Here is a 25838-nt window from a genome sequence, read left to right on the forward strand (position 1 = left end):
CCGCCCAATTCGTAAAAAATCTCTCTTCCCAATAAAATATATTGATTTCTACTTTCCCATTCGTACAATAATTCTGGGTAAAAATTCTATTCTAAAATTTTAAAATAGTGTAATACAATTCTCTTTGTATATCTATACTATATATAATAACAAAATCCTGGAATTTTAACTTTCCGCCCAATTCCTAAAAAAATCTCTCTTCCCACTAAAATATATTGATTTCTACTTTCACATTCGTACAATAATTCTGGGTAAAAATTCTATTCTAAAATTTTAAAATATTGTAAAAAAATTCCCTTTGTACATCTATACTATATATAATAACAAAATCCTGGAATTTTAACTTCCCGCCCAATTCCTAAAAAATCTCTCTTCACAATAAAATATATTGATTTCTACTTTCCCATTCGTACAATAATTCTGGGTTAAAGTTGTGATGTGTCAAAAGTTCGGCAAGGCATAACTTCTGACTCGGTTGTCCGTATTGGACAAATATTTTTTTTGAAATCGCGTATTTTTTCGAGATCTATCCACCGCAAACTGCCGTAGGCGGTTTGGCGCACCAATTTCTATAAAAAAAATGCTTTATTAAATAGTTTCTAAGAAAAAACTATGAGAACCTTATGTTTTATTAATGGATTTTTAAATTTTTTAATTAAAAATTTGTCCCGTGCATTATTTGATAATCTCTCTTTATAATTGGTCAAATTATTTAATTATGATAAATTAGGGAATAATTAATGTTGGTAATAGAAATCCTTGAAGAATATTTAATTATTGTTATATTATTATTGTGACTCACGGAATACAATATAAGAATATTTAATTATGGTTATATTATTATTGTGTGCCTCACAACCATTATATACTAACAAATATTGAAAAGAAACTAATAATAATAATAATAATAATAATAATAATAATAATAATAATAATAATAATAATAATAATAATATAAGTGGTAAAAATAATATTTAAAAGTAATTAAGTGTTAATAATAATAGTAAGAATATTAACTTAAGAATTATAACATAGAATAAATCTTAATAATTAATAAATATAGTCTAGGATTAAATTTGGAATTGTCAAGAAAGATAAGCGACCTCTGGTGAAATGAACTCTTTATTGATTTAAATATTCTTAATATATTGCAACAATTCCATTCCGTGCATCGCACGGGTGAAAATACTAGTTATTAGTAAGAGAGATTTTTTAGGAATTGTGCGGGAAGTTAAAGTTCAGGATTTTGTTTTTATATATAGTATATAGAAGTATATAGATTAGAATAGGAATTGTATTACATTGTTTTATAATATTAGAATAGAAATTTTAACCTAGAATTATATTACGAATAGGAAAGTAGAAAACAATATATATTATTAGTAAGAGAGATTTTTTAGGAATTTGGCGAGAAGTTAAAAAATCAAGATTTTATTTTTATATATAGTATAGATTAGAATAGGAATTGTATTACACTATTTTATAATATATTAGAATAAAAATTTTAACCTATAACTATAGTACGAATAGTAAAGTAGAAAACAATATATTTTATTAGAAAGCGAGACTTATTAGGAATTGGACGGTAAGTTAAAGTTCAAGATTTTATTTTTATATATAGTATAGACTTTGATCAAAAAATTTGTATTTAGAGTTGATGAGTCATCAGTTCATAATAGAATAATGTTATATTTCAGTTCTCTATAGATATAAAAATCACTTCTTAATATTCATACCATGTTATTATTGCATTCAATTTATTTTGTATTTGATTATTACATTGACTTTTAGTACAAAAAATATTATTATTTCAAAATTTTACTTAGTTCAAATATTACAGTTGGGATCCAGCCATTATTGAACTTGAAAGCAAAGCATATACTAGTGTTGCTTTACCTAAATTCACGTAATTATTCTTATTTAAAAATAAAAATAAAAATAAAAATAAAAAAATTACAGTTGGGATCCAGCCATTATTGAAACTTGAAAGCAAAGCATATACTAGTGTTGCTTTACCTAAATTCACGTAATTATTCTTATTTAAAAATAAAAATAAAAATAAAAATAAAAAAAAAGTAGTATTGACTATTGAGGAAAGAGTCCATGTTAATCCAACTTTGGGAGAAAGAGTCCATGTTAATCCAACTCATATACCTATTAGGACTCCTAACCTAATTTTAATAAATAATATACACAGTCCAAATCCTAATCAAAATAGGAACAGGTATTCCAATGGCCTATATAAATCCATGTCCATGCTATCGGCACCATAACTCCAATATTTACTGATAATCTTCATCAAGAATCAACATCCATGGAGCGAGATTCTTTTGACCATAGCACGAAGTGGGATTCCAATAATCATGATGGCGAAGAGTGTGATTCCAATGATCATGTTGTGGAGTGGAATTCCAATGACCAGGGCACAAACTGGGATTCTAATGACCATAGTGTGAAGAGAGATTCTAATTATCATGTCACGAAGTGGGATTCCAATGATCATGGTGCAATGAGGGATTCCAATGATCATGGTGCAGTGAGGGATTCCAATTACCATGTCACGCATTGGGATTCCAATGACCAAAACACTGAGTGGGATTCCAATAACCATGACAACCATGACACAGAGTGGAAATCCAATTACTATGTCACAGAGCCGGATTCCAATGACCATAACACAGAGTGGGATTCCAATGACCATGTCGCTGAGCGCGATTCCAATGACCATGGTGCTGAGTGGGAATCCAATTATCAGGAGCTGGATTCCAATGCCCATAAGGGCGATTCCAATGACCATGGCGCTGAATGGGAATCCAATTATCAGGAGCTGGATTCCAATGCCCATAAGGGCGATTCCAATGACCATGGCGCTGAATGGGAATCCAATTATCAGGAGCCGGATTCCAATGTCCATGAGGGCGATTCCAATGACCATGGCGCTGAGTGGGAATCCAATTATCAGGAGCCGGATTCCAATACCCATGAGGGCGATTTCAATGGCCATGACGCTGAGTGGGAATCCAATTATCAGGAGCCGGATTCCAATGCCCGTGACCCAAAATGGGAATCCAATTATCATGATAGGGATTGGGATTCTAATGACCATGACCCAAAATGGGAATCCAATTATCATGACAGGGAATGGGATTCCAATGACCATGACCCAGAATGGGAATCCAATTATCATGATAGGGAGTGGGATGAATGGGAATCCAATCATTATGAGAGGGAGTGGGATTCCAATGATCATAGTGCACAACACTGGAGCTTCGATAAAACATACTATTGCTCCTCGTATTCCGCCGTGGGAAAGCCTTCCTTAGAGACCGGCGGCAGGATCACCATGCCGGTGTCTGCGCTGCCCCTTCTGATAGACATGGACGTCTCTTATCCCATGCAGTTCCGAATCGCAAGCTACGATAATAATCTGGGCGAGAAATCGTCGCACTGCGGCGTCCTGGAGTTCTCGGCGGAAGAAGGGTTCGTGTACATGCCACAATGGATGATGAACAACCTAGGTTTAAACGAAGGCGACCTCGTCACCGTCGCCAACGTTGCCCTGCCCAAGGGGGACTACTTGAAGCTGCGGCCTCACAGTACGGAGTTTCTTAACAAAGTCAAGAACCCTAAAGCAGTGCTGGAGGCGACATTTAGGGAACACTCGTGTTTGACCGCCGGAGACACCGTCGTCGTCTGCTACGACGGCGAGACGTTTAAGGTTGACGTGGTGGAAACTCGACCGTCCGATGGTGTTAGCGTGATCGACACCGACTGCAACGTTGATTTTGACGAACCCTTGGACTACAAGGAACCCGAAAAGCCACATAAAACTGATGATAAAGACAAAGAAGAAGAAGAAATTGTGCGTTTTAAGCCCTTCACTGGCATTGGGAGAACACTGGATGGCAAAGTCTTGGAAACAGAGAAAGGAGAAAATGGCAATCAGCCATCACTATCTAAGAATGGCGATAAAGATAGAAAAGAAGAGCCTAAGAAAGAAGATGACAAGTTTCAAGCATTTACAGGCAAGAAATACACTCTGGCCACCTCTTGAAATCACACAAGATTAGACAGACATATTCATCATCTATCCCATTTAAATTCATTGTTGAAACTAATTTTTTCTTGTGTACTTATTTTCTTATAATTTTTAAATTTAATTTTCTGTGTTTAATACAATAGTATAATATTATTGAATTGAAAATAACTTCAACCAAACTTCATTAACTAGTTGATAAATACTCCATAGTTGTTACTTAATCAAGTTAATAGATTTGATTAGTAAGATAACATTAGTGGATTATTATAGAAAGATATTTGGTAAATTAATTATTAGTTGATAACTGATTACATATAAAAATGACTTTCTCAAAAAGTTTATCAAAAAAATTATTTTAAACAACTTTTTAAATTTTAATATTTTGGAACAATAAGCTATTACAAAAAACAAATTAATCACACTCATATTAATTGTTCAATCAAATCAAACAACTAATAGTGGTCAAACAAACTAAAATTGACTAATAAACTAATTATTTTACCAAACAGGGCCATAATTTCTTGAGTTTATTGAAATATTTTTAATGCATGAAAAAGATTAAGTGTTCAATACAAGTAGAAATAGTAAAAAAATAACTGAGATGACCAGGAAGATAACTCGCAACTCTAGCTAGTGCAAGAGATACGACAGTAGGTAGGATTGCTCTTGCACATCGCCATGATCTTCGATCGGAGGCAGTTTTAAACTCCATAACTTTTTCCAGGCCTTGAAAGCAGTAGCACCCGTTATCACTAAGTAAACGATAACCATGGCAAACCGAATATATCCCCCCCAGCACTATCTGTCTTCTACTTCTCTCGCACCAGGCAAGGAGAGAATCAGATCGACATCTCTCTTTGTATGAACAACTCATCACCAGTATTCAGATCAATTAAAGCCTCAACCACTGCATCACCATGAACATCTGAAACTGGAGTTTGGATGTAGGGGTGATCCTTATCCGGGAATCACCAATTCTACCAACACATCCTGCCCTGCAAGAATAGAGTGCCAACAGTAACTGGGATTAGTTCCCAGGGTTGCCTCCAAAAAAGATTTCCCATTAAAATGTCTTGCTTGATATAGTCGAGAAACAACAGACAATGGGTTATCTAGTTCCATGCTAACCATCTCATACCCCCCTCTCCATTTTGACTCGACTGCCACCAGTACTTATTCATCATGCACTCTAGATGCTCACAGAAGGTCACCGGGAGTAAGTAAAGACTCATAAGTAGGAAGAGATTGTGCTACACTTTTAAGTAAAACCTCCTTCCCTGCTCGAGATAAAATCTTTGTTTCATCTTAGCCTCAATGAAGGAGAATACCCCTTGCAGTTCCTTCCAATACCCAAGGGTAAGCCCAAAGCTGACAACATTTGCTTTGGTCTGAGTCAATCTGATATTAGTTAGAGAATGAATGAGATGTTCATCTGATATTACTTTGGACTTCAAAATTTGATAATAACATTTTCCTAGCTTCCTAAGTCCTAACCTGCAAAATTTAAGGAGAGAAGACAATTAATGAAAACAAAGCTTAATATATAAATGATACACAAGACAAAATGAATGTTTGGTCTTCTTGCCAACACCACATAATGCTACAAGAGACCAAAGTTGAAATATTGGCAATACAATGCATACCAAAAAGAATGTGAACAGTGATGTAGAGACCAGAAACTTTCAAGGATTTGGCTTTAGATATCCTCATATCCCATATGATCTACAAGATCCTGTAAGTCATCACCCCATTCGGGTGTCTCCGCTGCTGCAACCAAATCCTCGACTTCCACATCAACTTCTGCTTCATTACTGAGTCCTTCACCGAGCAGCTCCTCCCAGATATTATCGGGCACAAGATCCTCGGTAATATTAGTACCGCTTGTTGATGCAAAGGAAGATTGATTCATAATGCTGCTTGATTCATTGTCCAGTGCAGCGGATATCAAGCTACCCACGTCTGTCTCTATCTCGAGGTCTACTTCGGGCTCTTGGCTACTTTGCATAGCAACCGAATCAATATCCTGCAAATTCTCCACGCTTGGTGTCATTGTCAGTCTCCGCTTTTGACCGATTTCAACACGTCTCTGATCTTTCTTCAGGGCATACTTGTCGAGATATTGCTGGAAGAACGAAGGATTGGAGAAAATCTTGGCTAAGAAACTCATGATCTGCTGATGCTTCCTCTCGGTGTTCCTTACTCTTTCCTCCATCGCCACGATTTGAGCCCTGGAACTCTGCTGCTGCTGTCTAAGTTTAACTATCTCCGTCATCAACAAGTTCCGATCCCTCTTTAGTCTCTCTAGCTCTTCTTCCATACCGAAATACCCTATTTCAATACACGGACCGGTTCCTTGTTGATGCATACTCTGTGCAACATTCCTCCTCCTCTTGATCGTTTTCAGAAGATGTTTCTGCCCTCCGAGGAAACCCTCATTTGCGAATTCCCATCTCTCAGGATCCACTTTCCGAAAACCCTGCACGTAGCCAATATCTTTTAAGAATCCTCATAGAAGAGATACAATCAAATAGGATAGGGTTCAAAGTGTTATACAAATAAGGATTCAAAACAGAAGAAGTAACCTAGCTTTGCTTCTTTCTCCCACTGATAAAATTGCCAGTATCATCGTAAGTCATCAGAATCACCAAGGATCTATCGTCTGCGCAGCAACTAAGTGTAACTCTCGACTACAATTGTGAACAAATTTGAAAGAAATTGTGAACAAACCAAGAACCACTATGCATTTACATCTCATCTCATCTAATTATTGCATTATAAAGTTGAAACTTTTGAAGAAATCATTGTTAAAAGGCAGCAATTCCACTCCCCACAGAAAAACTGTAGATTTAAAAACATTGCAACCAAAGATCTCCACTTTGATTTTTAAAAAATAAAATCACAGTTTTGAAATAATACATTGAAAGAACCCAGAATGCTTAAAATCTAAACACTTCGAAGGCTATAACTACTAAGTTTTGATAAAATTAACATTAATTTCATCAGTTTAGCAAAAGAACCACCTATCATTTCTACTTTGCAGGAATCTAACTAGACAACATAGTACTGGAAGATGATAATGCCAACCACAATTAAGATCAGGAACAAGAGTCAGCATTCTTATCTGAAGATACTTAACCGAAAACAGACGAAATTGCTGAAATTAAACTAATCAGACAAATAAGCAGCAACCCAAACTAAAGCCGAACAAAATTCAGACAGGGAATAAGATTGAATTATGAAAAAGGGGGAATTGAAATAAAATGGGTACTCACATAAGTATTAAGCTGGCGGATGAAGCTGGAGAAATTACTGTGCTTGAAATACCTAGGAAGGAGGGTTGTGGAGAACTGGTGAGAGTCCCAAACGATGAAGCTGTTCCTCGCCGCACTCCAAGAAATGACCTCGTCAGTGGAAGGGTCTTCTACCATATCATACGTTTTCGACAAGAACGGAGGCGGACCCACTTCGTGCAGCCCTTCCATCGGCGCCGGCGTCTCTTCTTCAAGCTTGACTGTCACTCTGTCATCCATTTTTGCTCCAAATAGCTAGATTCTAGAATTAAGAGTGGGTCAGTGACTTGGAATTTCGGGCTGTTTAAGCTATTTATGGAGATTTCGGGCTGTTTAAGGAAAGGGTTTTTTGCTATTTATGGAGATTTTGAGTGTTGAATGGATATTTAGGGTGGTGGAGAAGAAAGTTCTCGAAAAAAGGGGATGGGATATTTTCAGAGAGAAGTTTCTAAACGTTTGGGTACTGTGAATTACAGACGCGTAGGAGATTTTGTGGGACAGAAAAGTCTAGAAAGTTCTCGAGAATTCCAATAGAAATCTATCATTACATTAGTAACTACCAATCGTTATGCTATGGACCCGTGTGTCCAACATGCATCGTGGACAGGTTATCTTTCATCGTTTTTTTTTTTTTTAACTTCAGACCGTTTTGTTATAGGACCATATGTTCATAATTTTATGAATAAATTGCACTTTTGATCCTGTGAGTATTAGGGTACTGGCAATTTGAGTACGTGACTTTCAAAACTTTCAATTTAAACCTTTAACTATGCATTTTTTGGCAGATTTGATCCTCCGGACCAAATTGTCGGCCAATTTTGGCCGGAAAATGATTTAATGGTTCGAATTATTTTGTGATGATGGTAAAAACGTCATTTCACTCCCTTCTTCTTCTCCATTTCTTCTTCGTTCTTCTTCTTCTTCGTTCTTCTTCTTCTTCATCCTTAACCTTCACAAGCAACCCACCCTTCATCCTAAGAGTCAAAGACAACACAAAATCAGGAACCTTTCCCTTCTCCTCCGACAACACATCAATCTCAAACCTCTCCAGAATCGAAGCCGCAATGGATTTCATCTGAACACCATTTCCTTCCCCAGACACATTCTCGGCCCGCCGTGGAACACCGGAAACCGGAACGGACTTTCCTGCCTGTACCCCCATTCTCGTCCAACCACCTCTCCGGCTTGTACTCGCAACAATCTTTTCCCCAAATCTTCTCCATTCTCCCCATGGCGTACGTGTGATACGTCGCGAACCACCCTTTTCCGATGAACGTGCCGTCCAGCATGACGTCATCTTTCAGGCAGGCCTTCGTGTCCACCGGCACCGGCGGGTACAGCCTCATTGCCTCCGAGATCGCCGCCTGCAGATACTGCATCTCTCGCCGTCTTTTTCGATGTCTTTTAGGATGTTTTGTTCCACGTTCGACCATGATGATAGTAGCCAGAAGAACCATGTTAGTGCCGACGATGACCGGAGATTGATCGCTCCGGTGCCCAAGCACGAGGACTACACCAGCGAGGAGGATGAGGCGCCGGCCGGTGATCGAACAATTAAAAGACGTAGAACTTTCTTCTTCGGCCGGTGATCGAACAACTTTCTTCGTTCTTCTTCTTCTTCACCGCATTATGGCCAAATGATCGAACAATTAAAAGACGACAAGTATTGCATTTCAATACGATCAATTGGGTAGTTGAATGCGTTGATTCCATTTGGCCATTAATATGATTCCATTTGGCCATAATGCGGTGAAGAAGAAGAAGAACGAAGAAGAAAGGGAGAATGAAGAAGAAGGGAGTGAAATGATGTTTTTACCCTCATCACAAAATAATTCGAACCATTAAATCATTTTCCGGCCAAAATTGGCCGGCAATTTGGTCCTGAGGACCAAATATGCCAAAAAATGCATAGTTGAAGGTTTAAATTGGGAGTTTTGAAAGTCACGTACTCAAATTGCCAGTACCCTAATACTCACAGGACCAAAAGTGCAATTTGTTCTAATTTTATTACTATATGTTCATAATTGTAAGTTCATAATGTCAGAGTTCTGTGTTCATAATACTATAACTGTACATTCATAATTGCATAACTGTATATTCATACTTCCATAACTGTACATTCATAATTCCATAATTGTACATTCATAATTATATGACTGTACATTCATAATTTCCTAACTGTACATTCATAATTTCCTAAGCTCTGTTCACAATTTTAGAGCTCTATGTTCATAATTTTATCACTATATGTTCATAATGTTAGAGCTCTGTGTTCATAATTCCATAACTTACATTCATAATTCCATAACTGTACATTCATAATTCCATAACTGTACATTCATAATTCCACAAACGAATAACGCCGTTAACGGCGAGACAAATCAATTTTTTTTAACTGAAATGCTGCGTTTTTATGAAAATGACGTCGTTTTGGACTCGTGTCCACAGCATAATTTGCGAGTAACTACTCTCCCAGATTTTTTATTTAACGGAAATTCGCAAACTACAGTTTACAAGAAATAAATAAGAGTTAATACCAGCCAAGGTCCCTCAAGTATAGTGGTTCCACCACCTATGGTCCTAAATTTTCAAATCAACCCTTTTTGGTCCTTCAATTTTCAAAAATGACCTACAATAGTCCTAGCGTTAGTATTTCCCGTCTGAGCCGTAAAATGCGAGGGTATTTTAGACCTTTCACAATTTTCTCACCCAAAATGAATTGTCACATCATCTTCATCGTCTTCATGTCGTTTCTTTCTTAACCCAATCTCTCAACCCTTCAGCAGAGGCTTCAATTCATCCCCAAAACCCAGACCGACAGCTAGGCTTACACTATTTTCTTGGCCTGGGGAGACGGCTTTTTTCCAGAGGACAAAGGCCGGCAGAGGAAGAAAGTTACCCAATCCCCGTCGTCCAAACCTCTCACTCTACCCAGCAGTTGGAGAGGAAGAAAGTTATCAGTGGAATCCAAGCCCTCATCGGCACCCAGAACTTGGAGAACGGCGATCTCATCACCGATGCGGAGTGGTTCTACATGATGTCCCTCGCACGCTCTTTCTCCGTCAGCGATGGAGTTCCAGGAAAGGCATTTATTGTGGGTTCTTTGTTTTGGTTGTTAGTCCTTCAGTTGTTTTCTTTATCTTCTCGGAATTGTGAGTGTTTTTTGAGTGACACGTGTTTTTGTTGATGTAGAAGGCTAATGGGTCGAAGTAGAGGCCACTGCCGAGATCGTCGTCCACATCGACATCTTCCAACAACCCTGAGGAGCTAGAGATTAAGATTGCGGAGGTTTTGTATGGGTTGATGACTCAGTCGCAAGCTCTTTTGAAGAAAGAAATTGCATCGAACGATACCAGAGAAGTAAACAACAGATCCTGTGGCGATACTAAACCCGTGTCTCATCGCCAGTTTCCGGCTCTTTGTCGCCGGCGATTTTTTCTTCGGTGCTGAATTCCTCGTCGAAAGCTCCTTTTTTTGCTAGTGTTCGAAGCAGCCCGTCATCGGCTTCTACTAAAACTGAGATGGATCATACGATGAAGGCGAAGGTTTCTTCTTCCCCAAATTTCAAGAAAATACCAGTTCAAAATGATGGTGGCTCTTTGTTATATGGTTTGAGCAGTTCAATCAATTCACAATCAGATCCAACATCGGAGCCGATGAAGGTGGAATCGGAATTCAAGCCGCTAGAGACGAAGCAAGCGCCGGAAAGTGGAGATTAGGGGTAAGAATTGTTTCAATTTCAATTTTTGAACGTGAAATGAATTAATCTGGTCAGAAAATTGTGAACGGTCTAAAATGCTCTCGCATTTCACGGCTCAGACGAAAAATACTAACGGCAGGACTATTGTAGGTTATTTTTGAAACTTAAAGGACCAAAAAGGGTTGATTTGAAAGTTTAGGACCAAAAGTTGCGGAACCACTATACTCGAGGAACCTTGGCTGATATTAAGAGTTTTTTCCACTTTTGGTCCCTCGACTTCACATGTGGTGACAAATGGGATTCACGACTTTTATTCCGGACATAATAGGTGCTCAACTTCAATTTTTTTTCCACATTTGGTCCTATCCGGCCAAGAACCCGGCCAACCCACCGGAATTAGACCCAACCCTTATTATGGCAAGGGTATTCTAGTCATTTCTAACCCATGAATATTGATTAAATAAAAGATTTACTCCGTATTTACACCTCATTTCTCGTCTATCTCTGTTCGTAGCGAAGGTGTGCGAAGAAGGAAGAAAAAAAAGCCCTACCCGTTCGATTGTCTTTGTTCGAAGAAGGTGTGGCGTGCAAGATGAATGCAAATTCTTCAACATCTAACTCGACCGGTATGTACTATGAATATGGTGAATGGATTCCTGTAATACATTGTCGTTGTGGGTATCAAATGAAGTTGCGAACTTCCTGGACGAACGAAAATCCTGGGAGAAGGTTTTGGCAATGCCCAATGGCTAGGTGTAGCTCAATGGAATGGTTCGACCCTCCCATGTGTAAGAGATCGAAGAAAATAATCCCAGGTTTGCTAAGGAAGATAAATAAACATGAAGAACAGATTCAAAAGTTGCAGCAGGAGAAGTTGAAAGCTAAAGAAAAAAGTAAAGTCCAGTTACTCCGTGATGAGCCAATGCCAATACAGTGGAAGATTCATGTACTTATAATGTTTGTAGCTATCGTTGTAATCCTACTTATTTGTAACACTGACAGTAGGTTAGTGGATTTAAAGCAGTTAATGTAGTATGTTGGGCATTTAAGATTGAACCAAATGTTTGCTTTGTTGGAATTCAAGTTGTTTGTATTAGTTTGCTGTGCAGTTAAATTCTTCATTCAGTTTTTAATTTCTGTGTTAATATGTGAATGAGGTAGATGGAATGGGGACTGATGAGGGATTTGGAGTGAACACACAGTTAATGAATAATAATGGGCAGATGCAATTAACCAATAACTAACAAATCTGGATTGACATACTACCAAAATGATGATTTCATTAATATTTTTGGGCAAAATACAAGTTGAATATATCATGATCGTAATCAGTTTGACATACTACCAAAATGAAATACCAAAAGAGATTATATTACCAAACATTTGACCAGTTTCAATTGACATATTGTTTCAATTGCTAGCCAAAATCTAAGTTCCCAAAAAACAGTAGTTCCCATACATATAACTTCAAAGCTAGGTATTTAGTCAATGGTTAATGGATCATCAGAGTTTCCAAAGAACAGAGATTTGAAAGTCTTGGAAGCCCTTGTCCTTCCTGCAATACCTCTGTTCTTAAGCTGTTTTTGTTTCTTGGCATTGTCCTTTCCCTTGCCCTTCTTCTTTTGTGGTTGCCCAGAACAACCTTCATCTGGAACATGTTGGTCTTTAGCTGGAACAGGTTGGTCTTGATGTGGAACAGGCTGGTCTTCAAATGGTGTTGAGAAATCAAAATGATTATAGAAATCAAGATCTTCTTGAGTCAGTATTTCTTGCTCATTCAGTGGCTCAACTGGAATGTTAAATAACCCAATGTTATTTCCCTCCTCAAAAACTGGAACATAAACTGGATCTTCAAGTGGAACATCAACTTCAGTTGGATCTTCAAGTGGAACTGGAACTTCAGTTGGATCTTCTAGTGGAACTGGAACATCAACATCAACTTCAAGTGGTGATGGAACTTCAGTTGGATCTTCAAGTGGAACTGGAACATCAACATCAACTGGATCTTCATGAACTGGAACAACAACTGGATCTTCAAGAACTGGAATTGATACTGGTACAGAAATAGGCTTGATCACTCTTTTCCTTGGCTTCATCTAAAACCAAAAAAAAAAAAAAAAATTACAAAAAAATTAAGTTAGTTTATGGAATTGACTTGAGTAAAATTTCAGGAGAATATAGAAATACCTGTTTATGGGTTCTCATTGTCTTGTCTGGACAACTCCTGCAATTATGACCACTCTTCCTACATATGCTACAATGCAACTGAATATGACTCCTAGCAACAGATAAACCATCCTTGGTGAGCTGATTCTTAGCAACTGATACCCCATCCTTGGTGAGCTGATTTTGAGCAACTGATACCCCATCCTTGGTGAGCTCACCAGCTGATCTTTTCCTGCATTTCTGTGGTCTACCTGGCCTAGCAGTGTATAGTGGAGGAAGGGGAGGTTTTCTGTCAGTTAATGGCCAATGTGTAGCCCCTGCCATTGGATGTATGTATCCCTCATATATTTTCAGGTAAGTGTCCCTTGAATAACATTTGTCAATATAATCATGAACTACACCTTTCTTTAGCCAAATAGCACAAACAACATGCTTACATGGGATTCCAGTTAAATCCCATTTCCTGCAAGAACATCTTTTTCTTTGCAAATCAACCTCTTGCTGGTCCCCATACATTCCTTGGATTTCAAACAGATGATAATCACTCTGAGTTGCCCTGTAACTTGCAGCTTGTTTTTCTATCACAGCTAACTTGTCCAAGATCCTAGGGCAGATATTCTGAGTCCATTTTTTTGCAGCCTCTCTCTTCTCATACAGTTTCTTCATTAACAATTTCCTGATGTTTTCTAGGCAGCCAATAATGGGTTGTTGTCTTGCTTCAGATATCACACTGTTAAAACATTCACATATGTTATTAACCAACATATCACTCTGTGATGCACATGAGAAATGTGATCTTAACCATTCTTTAGGATGTTTATCTGCTAACCACTCAAATGCATTCACATCTAACTCCTTCAAACGTCTAAACCCTCTATTGAAATCAGTGACAGTGTATGCTCTTGCACAAGACCATAATGCATCCTTAAGTGATTTTCCTTGGAACCCTGCAACCTTCATATTACCATGAAGGTGTCTTACACAGAACCTGTGCTCCACTTTAGGTAAAATATCCTTGCAAGCTTGAATTAAACCCTTCTGTTTATCTGAAATTATTGTGAATTCATCCTCATTCCAAGCAGTAATATCCAAGTCAGTTTTCATAAACTCTAGAAACCATGTCCAGGATTGTAAAGTTTCTTTCTCAACTATAGCATAACACAATGGAAAAATGCTATCATTAGAGTCAATCCCTATAGCAGTGAGCAACACACCTCCAGTAATTGTCCTTAAGTGAGTCCCATCAATTCCAATTATTTTCCTGCAATATTTGAAGCCTTTTTTGCATGCATCCCAACACATGTAGAACCTAAGAAATCGTGAATCCCCATTCATTTCTTTCAAGTCACTCAATTTAACAAAACAACGTGACATTGGATTTGTTCTTTTAATTTCCAGCTCATAACTCCAAAGTTTATTAAAGTTCTCTTCTTCATTTCCTTTCAGAATAGTTTTAGCCTTAGCAAGCACTCTATAGGTCTGCCTCTCACTCATATTGTACTTGTCATCATCATGAACTTTTTCTTTAAACTTTAACATCTTCCAATCAGGATTATAATTGATTTCCTTGCTCCACCTCTTGGCTATTTTAGTTGAATTCATCATTCTGTTATCGAAAGCCCATGAACATCCATCATGCTTTTGCTCCATCGTTAAAATCCTCCATGACAAAGAGTTTATAACTTTTCTAAGACTTATTTTGAAAGGACAACCCTCTTGTTTACATTCTACAATGAATCTATATTTGTCATTCTTCACAAACTTCAGATCTTTTCCATTTTTAATGGCATAGTTATGAACAGCTTCTTTAAACTCTTGCTTAGAGGCAAATGTCATTCCTAGAGTGAATTCAGGATCATTCATATCTGTACTTGCCCTAAAATTAGTCCATAATCCACCACTTATCTCACAATCACTATCTGATTCCATAATTGAAGCATCATCAGACAGGTTAGGGTCAAATATATCACTTTGCAAAGCCTTACTGCCCACCTCGTTTTCTAAGTTATTTATTAAACCACTATCTTCAACTCCATAATCTATATGTTCATCAAACTCTATGTCATCCTTATTTTGAACATTGTCATCATCAGCACTTAGTTCATTATACTCACTGCCCTCAGTGTCACTGTCATATTCAACACTTTCACCTTCAAAGACAAATATTTACAATACAAAATCAAATCAAATTCATACACAAATTCGGAGCAGTGATATCACAAATGCAAGTGGTAAAACAACAAAAATGGTCCCCACAGAATATACATAAAGTGTATAAGAAATGGTATTCACATTTGCAGATGAAATAAACAAATGAAAAAGTAAAAATGGTCCCCAAATGGTCGAACTGGGTCCCAACTAAACCCTAATTTATACAGATATGGGTCCAAGCTAAACCCTAAAATATATACAGTCATGGGTCCCAATGAAACCCTAATATATACTAAAGTATTCAACTTTATCAATATGCTCCCCTAACTGCATAAAAGCATCCTCAACATTCCAAAAAAAGCAACTAATTTAACTTTTTGCCAGTGTACTTACCATGTGATGCCCAATCCGATGAAGAACAGCTTCGATGATGAGAAGCCATATCCGCCGCTTCAACGAACGATTTTACAGCTTGTGTTTTTGTGTTTCGCGCTGAACGATTTTACAGCTTCAACGAACGATTTTACAGTCATGGGTTTTTGTTCTTCCTTCTTCGCACACTTAGCTTCGAACAGAGATAGACGAGAAATGAGGTGTAAATACGGAATAAATCTTTTATTTAATCAATATTCATGGGTTAGAAATGACTAGAATACCCTTGCCATAATAAGGGTTGGGTCTAATTCCGGTGGGTTGGCCGGGTTCTTGGCCGGATAGGACCAAATGTGGAAAAAAAATTGAAGTTGAGCACCTATTATGTCCGGAATAAAAGTCGTGAATCCCATTTGTCACCACATGTGAAGTCGAGGGACCAAAAGTGGAAAAAACTCCTAATATTAATTCAATAAATAATGTTTTTGTATAATAATTCGATAATTACACATCATAAATAAGCTGTAATAACAAAACTGTGTGTGACATATTTAATCGAAACAGTGTTTACAAATTACAATACTCAAACTAATTAAGTGGGTCTACCCACCAGGACTATGTGGTCCAATGGTACCTAAGTTGGACTTCTATTTGGAAGGTTGTGAGTTCGAGCCTCAGTGGAGCTATTATTAGCTTTTTGTGTTTCAGTAGGACAGATACTACGATGTAATAGAGTTAGTAGTATTCAAAAAAAAAAAAAAAAAGTGGGTCCACCCCAATTAGGATTTAGGACATGCATGTTTATGTGAAGTTGTCTTACAAACTTTTATTAATTTTAAAATATTGTGAAAATGAAATTAAATTACTTAAGCAAATGTATATCTCTTCATTATCTAGCATAACAACGGCCAAATCCTATCACCGGCCACTTTCTGGCAAATTATGTTGTGGACCAGCGTGAATCCGGGTTGTGTTCACAATTTTTGAACTCTATATTCATAATATTAGAATTGAATATTTATAATTTTAGATCGCAATACACAAAATTACAGAACTCAATATTCATAATTGCATAACTCTATATTCATAATTTTTGAACTCCATATTCATAATTTAGAACTCTATATTCACAATTTTTTAACTCTAAATTCACAATTAAAGAACTGAATATTTACTCGCTGAGTTGTTTTCAATATTGATTGTGAATATGCCGTTCTAAAATTGTGAATATAAAGTTCAAAAATTGAGAATATAGTCCTGATCCACCTTGCAAGGTAGACCCCGATCCATGACATAACTAACCTTGCTTTGCTGAGTTGGCCTTCTTCAACTGTACCATGGTGCTGAGCAAAAATACTTACAGCACGTTTGGTTCACGGAATGAATTTTGAGGTAATAGGAATGCTATTCCATAAGGAATGGAATAGGCAAAGAATAGAATAGGAATTGTATTCTATTGTTTGGTTCGCAGAAGGAATAGACTTTAGGAATTATATTACAATGTTTGGTTGATTTAAGGAATAGAAATCAAATATGTTTTAAAAGACATAAATACCATTATAAAAATATATGATGGTGGTGGTATTGGCGTTGGTGGCGGCGGCGGTGGCGGTGGCGGCGATGGTGGTGGTGGCCGCGGCGACAGTTTTGGCGGTGGCGGTAGTGCTACTGGGGTGGTGGTGGTGGCGGCGGCGGCGATGGTGGTGGTGGTGGTGGTGGCGACGGTGGTGGTGGTGGCGGCGGCAGCGATGGTGGTGGTGGTGGCGATGACGGTGGTGGTGGCGGCGACGACGGTGGTGGTGGCGGCGACGACGGTGGCAATGGTGGTGGTGGTGAAATATGAAATAAATTTAATTGGGGGTAAAATAGGAAATAAAAACTTTAGGCTATTCCTGAGAACTCGGGAATAACCTAATACTGGGGGGGGCTCTGGAATCACCTTCTATGTCTTCTTAAAAACAGAGTAATGAATGAGGAACCTAAGACTCAGTTATGAAAATTCTAAAAACTTTTGTAACTTCTAAAAACGATTATTGACTTAACTAGTGCATATGAAAAAAAAATGTACATACTAAAAATATCAAGTTATTCCGTTGGTGAATTTCTCATAAAAGCAACTTGAGAAATTTGAGATCATTTTCTCAAAAGTTCTGGTTTGATTACGTTTGTTACTTAGTAAAGAAAATTGAAAATTTATAGGATAGTGTGTTTCGCACGTTTGAAGACAATGATCAACTGTTTCTTTGTTTGTGCTAAGTCTTAAGTTTGTTATACGAGAGCTAGGTTCCTAACATGTTATACTAAAGTTATTTAAATGCTTTTAAAATTGAACAATCTTGAAATAAGAGGCTAAGAAGTGAAAAATAATGTTGTGATAGTGGTTTTGATATAAGAAGGAGAATAAAATGTGAATGTCCTACTTTACCCCTTAAATTTTAAATATTTTTTTAAATTTTTCCATCAATTTTAACGATCGGGGACTAAATGCGCCACTTCGTTTATAACTGAGGGGCTAAAAGTGGATACAGTCATAACTTAGAGACTGAGTCGGAACTTAGGTATAACTCAGGGATCAAAGATGCAATTTTCCTTTTTTTTAAAAAAAAAAATCTATTAAGGTTGTAATAACTTTGACCAATTTGAGTACAAGTAATCTTTTTGTTAGTATTCTATTTGCCCACCAATATTAATTTAACACATTTTTACATGATCATATTGTTGGAAAAATAGTATAAAATGAAATTTTAAGTGACTATTTTGTGGTACAAATATGTGTATGGTCCACTTCTAATTTAGAACGGGTCAAAGTGGATTTAGGTTCTTCGTAATGAGACGAAGAGATTGATATATTGTACGTTCAAAACGGATAATGGGTGAATGAGAAAATAATTCTCAAAGTAAACTCATTTGAGTTGGAAAAATGAAGGTGGAAAGGCTTTAAAGTAGCATTTGTCCACATTGGTTTGGAAAGTGGCTGGGTTTGCACCACTATATATACAAGAGCCTTTTTAAGGCACATTGAATTGTATAGCATAGAGGCGCTCTCTCGTGCGCAGAGGGGGTGCAAATCAAATCTCAAAATGAGCTTTAAAAGGCTTGACGCCTTGCGAGCTAATTCATCAACTCCTATATAAGTTGTGGTTGAGCAGATGATTTTACACATTGAAAATAAGTTGCAAATAATGTTTTAAGGGTCGAGTGTTTCGTTCGACTCGTATTAAGAACACAAAACCTTTTGCTTGTGATTGTTATATTTTTTTCATAAATAATTCTTTTTTCATAAAATTATTTAGTTAACCATCTTAAAATCTTATCCATCTTCCTACACATATGACATAAAGTATTGACATATTATTGTCAATGAATAGAACATTAACATGATCCTTTTGTTGGTGAGGTTTATTCAAGAATATGACTATAATATGGTGAGGGTAATTCATACTCCGTAATTGATGATAAGATGGTAAGAGCATCCACATTGGTTGGGGAGAATGGGGAGATAATGTAAGAGTGATTAGGAAAGAGAGTGTGGGAGATGAGAGAAAAAAAAAAACAAAACAAAACAAAAAAAATTAAAAAAAAAAAAGTAATCAGACGCGTCAGGCGCGCCTGACGCGCCCGGCTTTTGCCCGAGGCTGTGCGCGAACGCGCACAGCCTTACTTCTTATTCTTTCTCTTTTTTTTTTTTTTTTTTTTTTTTTTGACAATATCCTCACATTTGCAGGAGGATTCTTTTTCAATTATCTCCCCTCCACACTAGTTATTATCTCATGTAGGGAAGAATTAATGCTGAAATCTCCCCACAATATACACAAGTGTGCATGCTCTAAGGTTCTCTAGATGGTTTTAAGACTTGGAAAATATAAAAAGAGTCATCCATTACTAAAATTTGGATCTTATTACCTAGGTTCCTGTGTCACCTTTTGGGTGTTGAGTTTAGAGCATGTCTTACTTGTTGATTGGGAGGTTATTTACTCTTTGATGCTTTCACCATATGTTGTGCCCAGCCTAGTGTTGCTAGGGCTAAACTTGAGATAGATTTAAGTAAGCTTTTGTTGTATGAGCTTTGAGTTTGCTTTTTATTATATTTACTAGTATTTTTTATGCGCGATGCGCAAAAAATAGGTGCCCAATATTAATACATTATATTAAAATTTTAAATTTATTTAGATTTTAGATATTTAAATTATTCTAAATAATAATAATAATAATAATAATGTAAATCCTTTTCATAAATTTGATATTTATATTTATGAAATAATTAACATATAACTCAAATATTTAATGTGTATATATTATTATTAATGAAGAAGATAAGAAAATATATGGTAGATGCATGTGCATGGTAACAATAGTGGAAAAGATAACAGAAGTTATAACGGTAGCGATATGTTTGTCCAAAATACTTTAATGTATAACCTTTATAGCATAATGTACAAAAAAATTTAACGGAAAAAACGGACATAAATAAGGGGTATAACTTTCATTCACACTTATTATGTTTTTAGATAATATAAAATACAAGTGAGATCACTTTTGAAAGTGAGAAAATATTGTATGAATGTAGAGAAAATATTAAAAAAAATTATAAATTTGATGATGTGAAAGTGAGATTCACTTTTGAAAGTGAGATAATATTGCAGGGAGCCTGGGATAAAGATAGTCTTACACTATTTAATAAATGAGTTAATCAACGATTTGGTCCCTCAATTATTGCCAAACTGTGAATGTTGTCCTCTAATTCCCTAATCATCGATTTAGTCCCCGAAAATAATTCTTTTTAGTCATTTTAGTCCCTCCTTCCGTTTTCCGGCAACATTCCGGTTAGACCTCCGATTTAACAGGGTCAATTTTGTCATTTCATTTGTTTATTCACTTCGTTCAACATGGGGGTTATTACACTTCGTACAGTAGAGGGAATTAGACTGTCCTTCAAGAGAGTGGGAGCAAAATCTACCAAATCCGAGCAAAATCCAACCAAAATCTACCAAATCATAGCAAAATCGCAGGAATTGGAGCAAATTCGAAGGCATTGGAGCAACACCATGACGAGTTTTCGAACTTAGGTTTTTTTTTTTTTTTTTTTTTTGGAAGATTAGGTTTTTTGTAGACATACAACCTTTACATGAGGAATTTTGTTATTTGGTACATTTGGTACTTGTAGTTGGTGTTGTTGCTTTGATTTTAGTTGATTACTTTATTCCTTTTAGGTTTGAGGTATTTTGATTCGGTCATTCATATTGCATTTACTGCTCTTAGGTCCACCAGTGCATTAATGTTTGTTTATGATTGTTGTTTGGGGGGACCCGGTTTTGAGCTTTTGGTGTGATTATTGTTTGCTTTGTATATACATATTTTGGAGGTGGGGACCATGTGCTGGTAGACAGTGATGCCTTTACAGGAGCACTTTGTTTAACAATGGGGACCATGTACTTGCTTTTTTGTCTGTAATGTTTATGTATGTCTTTTTTTTTTTTTTTTTTTTTTAACTTTTCTTGATTATTATATCTTTATTTGAAATAGATGATGGTGAGGAAGAATCTGTTTTTACAATAAAATTGCATGTTGGTGGGGATTTTGTATTGAAACCTAAGATTAGTTATGAAAATGGGATAGTGGAGTACTTTGACCATTTTAACTGTGATGAAGGTAGTATTGAAGATTTGAGAAGGATGGTCAGAATGCTTAGGTTTTGTGACAAAAAAGTGCAGTTTTGGTATAAGGTTGTGAACAAAAGAAAACCTACAGTTTTAAGGATAAATATTGATGCTGATATCCTAGGGTTGATTACTGAAATTCCAGTGAACAAAGAGGTGGACATATATGTAGAGCATTTGCATGAAAATCAATGGGACTATGATGTAGAAATCTCTAGGGAATTAGGAGATGATGTCTTATTGCATGATGAAGAAGGTGATTCTGATGAAGGAGATGATGAATTTGAAGGAGGTGATGAATCTGAAGGAGGTGATGAAGGAGGACCTAATGTGTTTCCAGATGATGTAAACAATCTTAAGGACACTGCTAATAGTTCACAACCAAAGGGGATAGATGATTTTGTGGAGATTGAGTGTAATTTGTCTGAACAAGTACTAAGAAGTTTGTGTGATTCGGTTTCAGATGGCCAAGTTGTTGGGCCACTAAATGTGTTTGAAGAGAGACTGCTTAAAAAGGAAGGGTTTAAATTTGTGATTAGAATGGTGTTTACTTGTTCTAAACAATTCAAGTGGGCAGTTCAGTACCATGAAAGTGTGAGGCAAAAAGATGTGATGTTCAAGAAGAATGAGGGTAGAAGAGTTAGGGTAGTGTGTAGACACAATAAAATTTGCAAGTGGTCTATTTTTGCTTCAAAAAGCAATCCATCTCCTCCATTTACTATCAAGAATTACAACTCTGTCCACACCTGTGGGAATCAAGATGAAAACAAGGTTGTAACTTCTGGATTTCTAGCAAAATGTTTTAAGGATGATTTCAGGGTGAATGCAGAATGGGGTAGAGGACCATTTCAGGAGCATGTGAAGTTTAAGTTTAACTGCTAGCTAACTAGAAACCAAGCCTATTTGGCAAAAAAGAAAGCTTTAAAGCAATTGGATGGACAGGACTCAGAACAGTTCAAGTTATTGAATGATTATTGTGAAGAGCTGAAAAGAAGTAATCCTGGAACCACTGTCAAAATGAAGTTAGACAGTCAATTTATGGTGAATGGAAGGCCTAGGTTTGTAAGGCTTTACATTTGCTTTGGAGCATGCAAGGAAGGATTTGTGAGAGGGTGTAGACCTATTATTGGGCTTGATGGCTGCCACCTAAAGGGTCCTCAAAAAGGAGGGCAACTACTCAGTGCTATAGGTGTAGATGGTGATAATAGCATTTTCCCAGTGGCATTTGCTGTTGTGGAGGGTGGGTTGAAGGAAACATGGTCTTGGTTTTTAGGGTTATTGGACAGTGACTTAAATCTCAGTTATAATCCTGGTGCTTGGACAATCATTTCTGATAAACAAAAGAGTTTAATACCTGTTGTGGAGGAATTATTTCCAGGGCTTGAGCATAGGTTTTATGCTAGGCATCTACATGCCAATTTTTTGAAGGATGATTTTACAGGTCACCTACTGAAAATGCAATTCTGGGCAGTGTGTAAGGCTACTACTAAGGCTGAGTTTCATGCTAAAATGGAGGAGCTTAAATTACAGAATCCCAAAGCTTTTGATTGGCTAAGTGCAAGGGATCCAAAACACTACTGTAGGGCCTTTTTCAGCACATTCCTAAAATCAGATATGCTTCTAAATAATGTGTGTGAAGTCTGGAACAGTTGCATTTTAAATTTCAGGAATAAGCCAATCCAAACCATGGTTGAAAAGATAAGGTTGTATTTGATGACTAGGATGCAAAAGAATAGGGACAGAATGAGTTCTCATCCATTCAAGGTGTGCCCAAAAATTATGAAAATCATTGAAGAAGGGAAAGATATGTGTGCCAGATTCAATGCATATAAAGCAGTTGGTGAAATTTATCAAGTGGATGATGACAACTTCAAGCCTTTCAAGGTTGATCTAAGTGTTAGGCAGTGTAGTTGCAGAAGATGGGACCTCACTGGCATCCCTTGTACACATGCCATTGCAGCTATAAGGAAACAAGGTGATCATCCAGAAGATTATGTCCATGCATGTTTTACAGTGGAGTACTACATGAGAGCATATGGTCCTGCAATCTTGCCTATCCGAGCTCCAGAATTATGGCCCAAAACTAATCTACCACCTCCAATCCCACCAAAATATAAGGCACAACCAAGGAGACCAAAAAAGAAGAGAAAGATTGATATGAACCTAGTCCAAGGTTCAAATAAAGATGGATTATTGTCCCAAGATTGCTCTCAGTGTAAAGATAGAGATGGATCGAAATACCTTAACCCTCACGAGAAACCCTTTGTCTCGAATCCTCAAAGACTTGGAAGAATCCCATTGTAGCTTCAAGTACCTCGATGATGCAATCTTCAATCAACTAGAGTCGGATCTAGTTTCCTTCGATTCAAGAACGAGTCCACGAACCTAAATCTAAGGTTGAAGAAAGGAAGATTGATTTGAGTCCACAAATCAATTTGCTAGTCGAGTCCACGACTAACCACTAATTGAGTCCACAATTAGCCATAAGGTTTCTTACACAAGTGTAAAGAAAAACTTAAGAATTTTATTGAATTCAAGCCTCCCCGAAACTGATATGGATGTGCCCTATTTATAGGTATAGGGGCAGCATTATAATTCTAAATACAATGGGAAAAAGAGTAATAAACCTAATCTAGAAAACAAGTAAATAGAGTTTTATTTAGAAAAGGATTTAAGGAATCCTTGCTAAATACAACTAGTGTTTTCTCTTTTATGCCAAACAATTTAAATTAATGATGACCAAAAATAATAGGGCTGATTTGGGCCTAATTTAATCACCAAAATCAGCACTTAAACAATTATAAAAAGCCTTGAATTCTACTTCATCTTTTGCAAATGGGCTTGACTTGGATTTCCACCATCTTTGAATATCACCAATGAAGAGTTGTCTTAATCGTTTGGACTTGGGCCTTGTGATTGGCCCAATTGGTACTCTTGATGGATCTTCTTTATGTTGGGCCACATCATCCTCCCCTTCTTGAAAATGATTCGACCTCGAATCTTGTAAGCATTGTCTTCGATCCATGATATCACTTGAAATGGGCCACTATAATACTTTCCTCTATCGAATGGAATTATTATTGGGCCTTCTTGTTTCTTCCACCAATGATTCTTTAAGGATGTAGTTATGGGCCTTGTGATGAGCCAACTATAGACCCTTATTGGATTCCAAGTGTACTGGTTCTTATTAAAGATAGACCCAATTGTTGAAAAGTCAAATCAAACAAAAGCTACAAAAAAAGATGAAGTTAAAAAGTGTCATGTGTGTGGCATCAGTGGTCATAATAGGGCAACTTGCAAGGCTAAAGGCAAACAGGTAATGCTTAATTGTTTTTCTTAACTGTCTATTAATAGTTTTCCCATACTCATGTATTTATTCCTTGAAGGGACAAGAACCAGTGGCAGTTGAAGACAATGAAGAGCAGCAGGAAGCTGATGAGCATGAGCAACAAGAGAAATTCCAAGATGTGGTTGTTGAGACACAAGTCCCAGAATTTCCGCTAAATGAAATGGTAAGTACACTTGGACATAAATCTTTAATATAAATTGTTGTTTATTAATATTTTTTGCTCATATTGTCAGGAATTAATGTCATCCCAACCATCACAACCACTTGAAGAAGGAAGCAATGTGATCCCAACCATCTCAAACTTTATCTCATCACACATCTCATCCACCACTGCTGTTGAGCATGTGATTACTACTAGAAGGAAGAAATATGTAACTGTTGGAGGCCTTAAAAACATGAAGAAAAAGTGAAGATATTGGCACCATAAAAAGTCTATTTTGTAAAGATTCTGTTATGTGAATCTGTTAAGTGAAATGCAAACTGCTTTTTGTAATGGTAGTCAGATTATGTGCAAACTCTATTTTGTATTTGGTGTTAATGTTATGTTTGTTTATATTTTGTAATGCTAGCCACTATTGTGCAAAGTCTAGGCGGTGTTCAAATGAAGTTTGTGCATTGTGTAAACTATATTCAAGTAAATGAAGTTTGTTTACTTTTTCTATAATGCTTTGTTGCTATTTAGTGCATTGCGTGTATTATGCATAAGGAAAGTAGTAATGGTCTGGTATGGTATGCTCACTGATTCACTGGAATGGTTGAATATTACACTAGAAATAAACTGGGCAGTGTGTAATGGTCTGGAAAATGCTCACTGTAAACTACAAAATGCTCACTGGAAACTACAAAATGCTCACTGTAAACTGGAACTAAAATACTACATTATGAATTCATTACACCATTCAACTACTGAAAATAAAATACCACAAATTGAGTTCATTACATCATTCACTTGGTTAACCACTTCTGGACTAACATAAACTAAACCTACTTGAGCTGCAATAAACTAAACCTACTTGGATCACCACTTCTCATCCAAATACTCATAACAAGCACTGCAAATACAACACCAAATCCAAATTCATACAAAAACTTCAAATTCGACTCCCAAGTCTTC

General features: G+C 36.7%; 1 protein-coding gene and 1 long non-coding RNA gene across 2 annotated transcripts; one reads left to right on the forward strand and one right to left on the reverse strand.

The window, feature by feature from the left end:
* Window positions 1–5455: 5455 nt before the first annotated feature.
* Window positions 5456–7789, reverse strand: LOC109150635 (heat shock factor protein HSF30-like). The gene is made up of 3 exons (XM_019298614.1): window positions 7312–7789; window positions 5683–6515; window positions 5456–5533 (listed from the first exon to the last, which is right to left on the reverse strand). Exons 1-2 carry the CDS (start codon window positions 7567–7569, stop codon window positions 5736–5738), a joined length of 1038 nt encoding a protein of 345 aa, XP_019154159.1. The 5' UTR covers window positions 7570–7789; the 3' UTR covers window positions 5456–5533; window positions 5683–5735.
* A 2318-nt stretch (window positions 7790–10107) lies between these two features.
* Window positions 10108–12125, forward strand: LOC109150637. Its single transcript, XR_002049190.1, has 2 exons — window positions 10108–11050; window positions 11544–12125. It is a non-coding gene; the product is annotated as an uncharacterized LOC109150637 (long non-coding RNA).
* Window positions 12126–25838: the final 13713 nt, after the last annotated feature.

The sequence above is a fragment of the Ipomoea nil genome, unplaced genomic scaffold (assembly GCF_001879475.1).
Source record: "Ipomoea nil cultivar Tokyo-kokei standard unplaced genomic scaffold, Asagao_1.1 scaffold2279, whole genome shotgun sequence".
Classification (NCBI taxonomy): Eukaryota; Viridiplantae; Streptophyta; class Magnoliopsida; order Solanales; family Convolvulaceae; genus Ipomoea; species Ipomoea nil.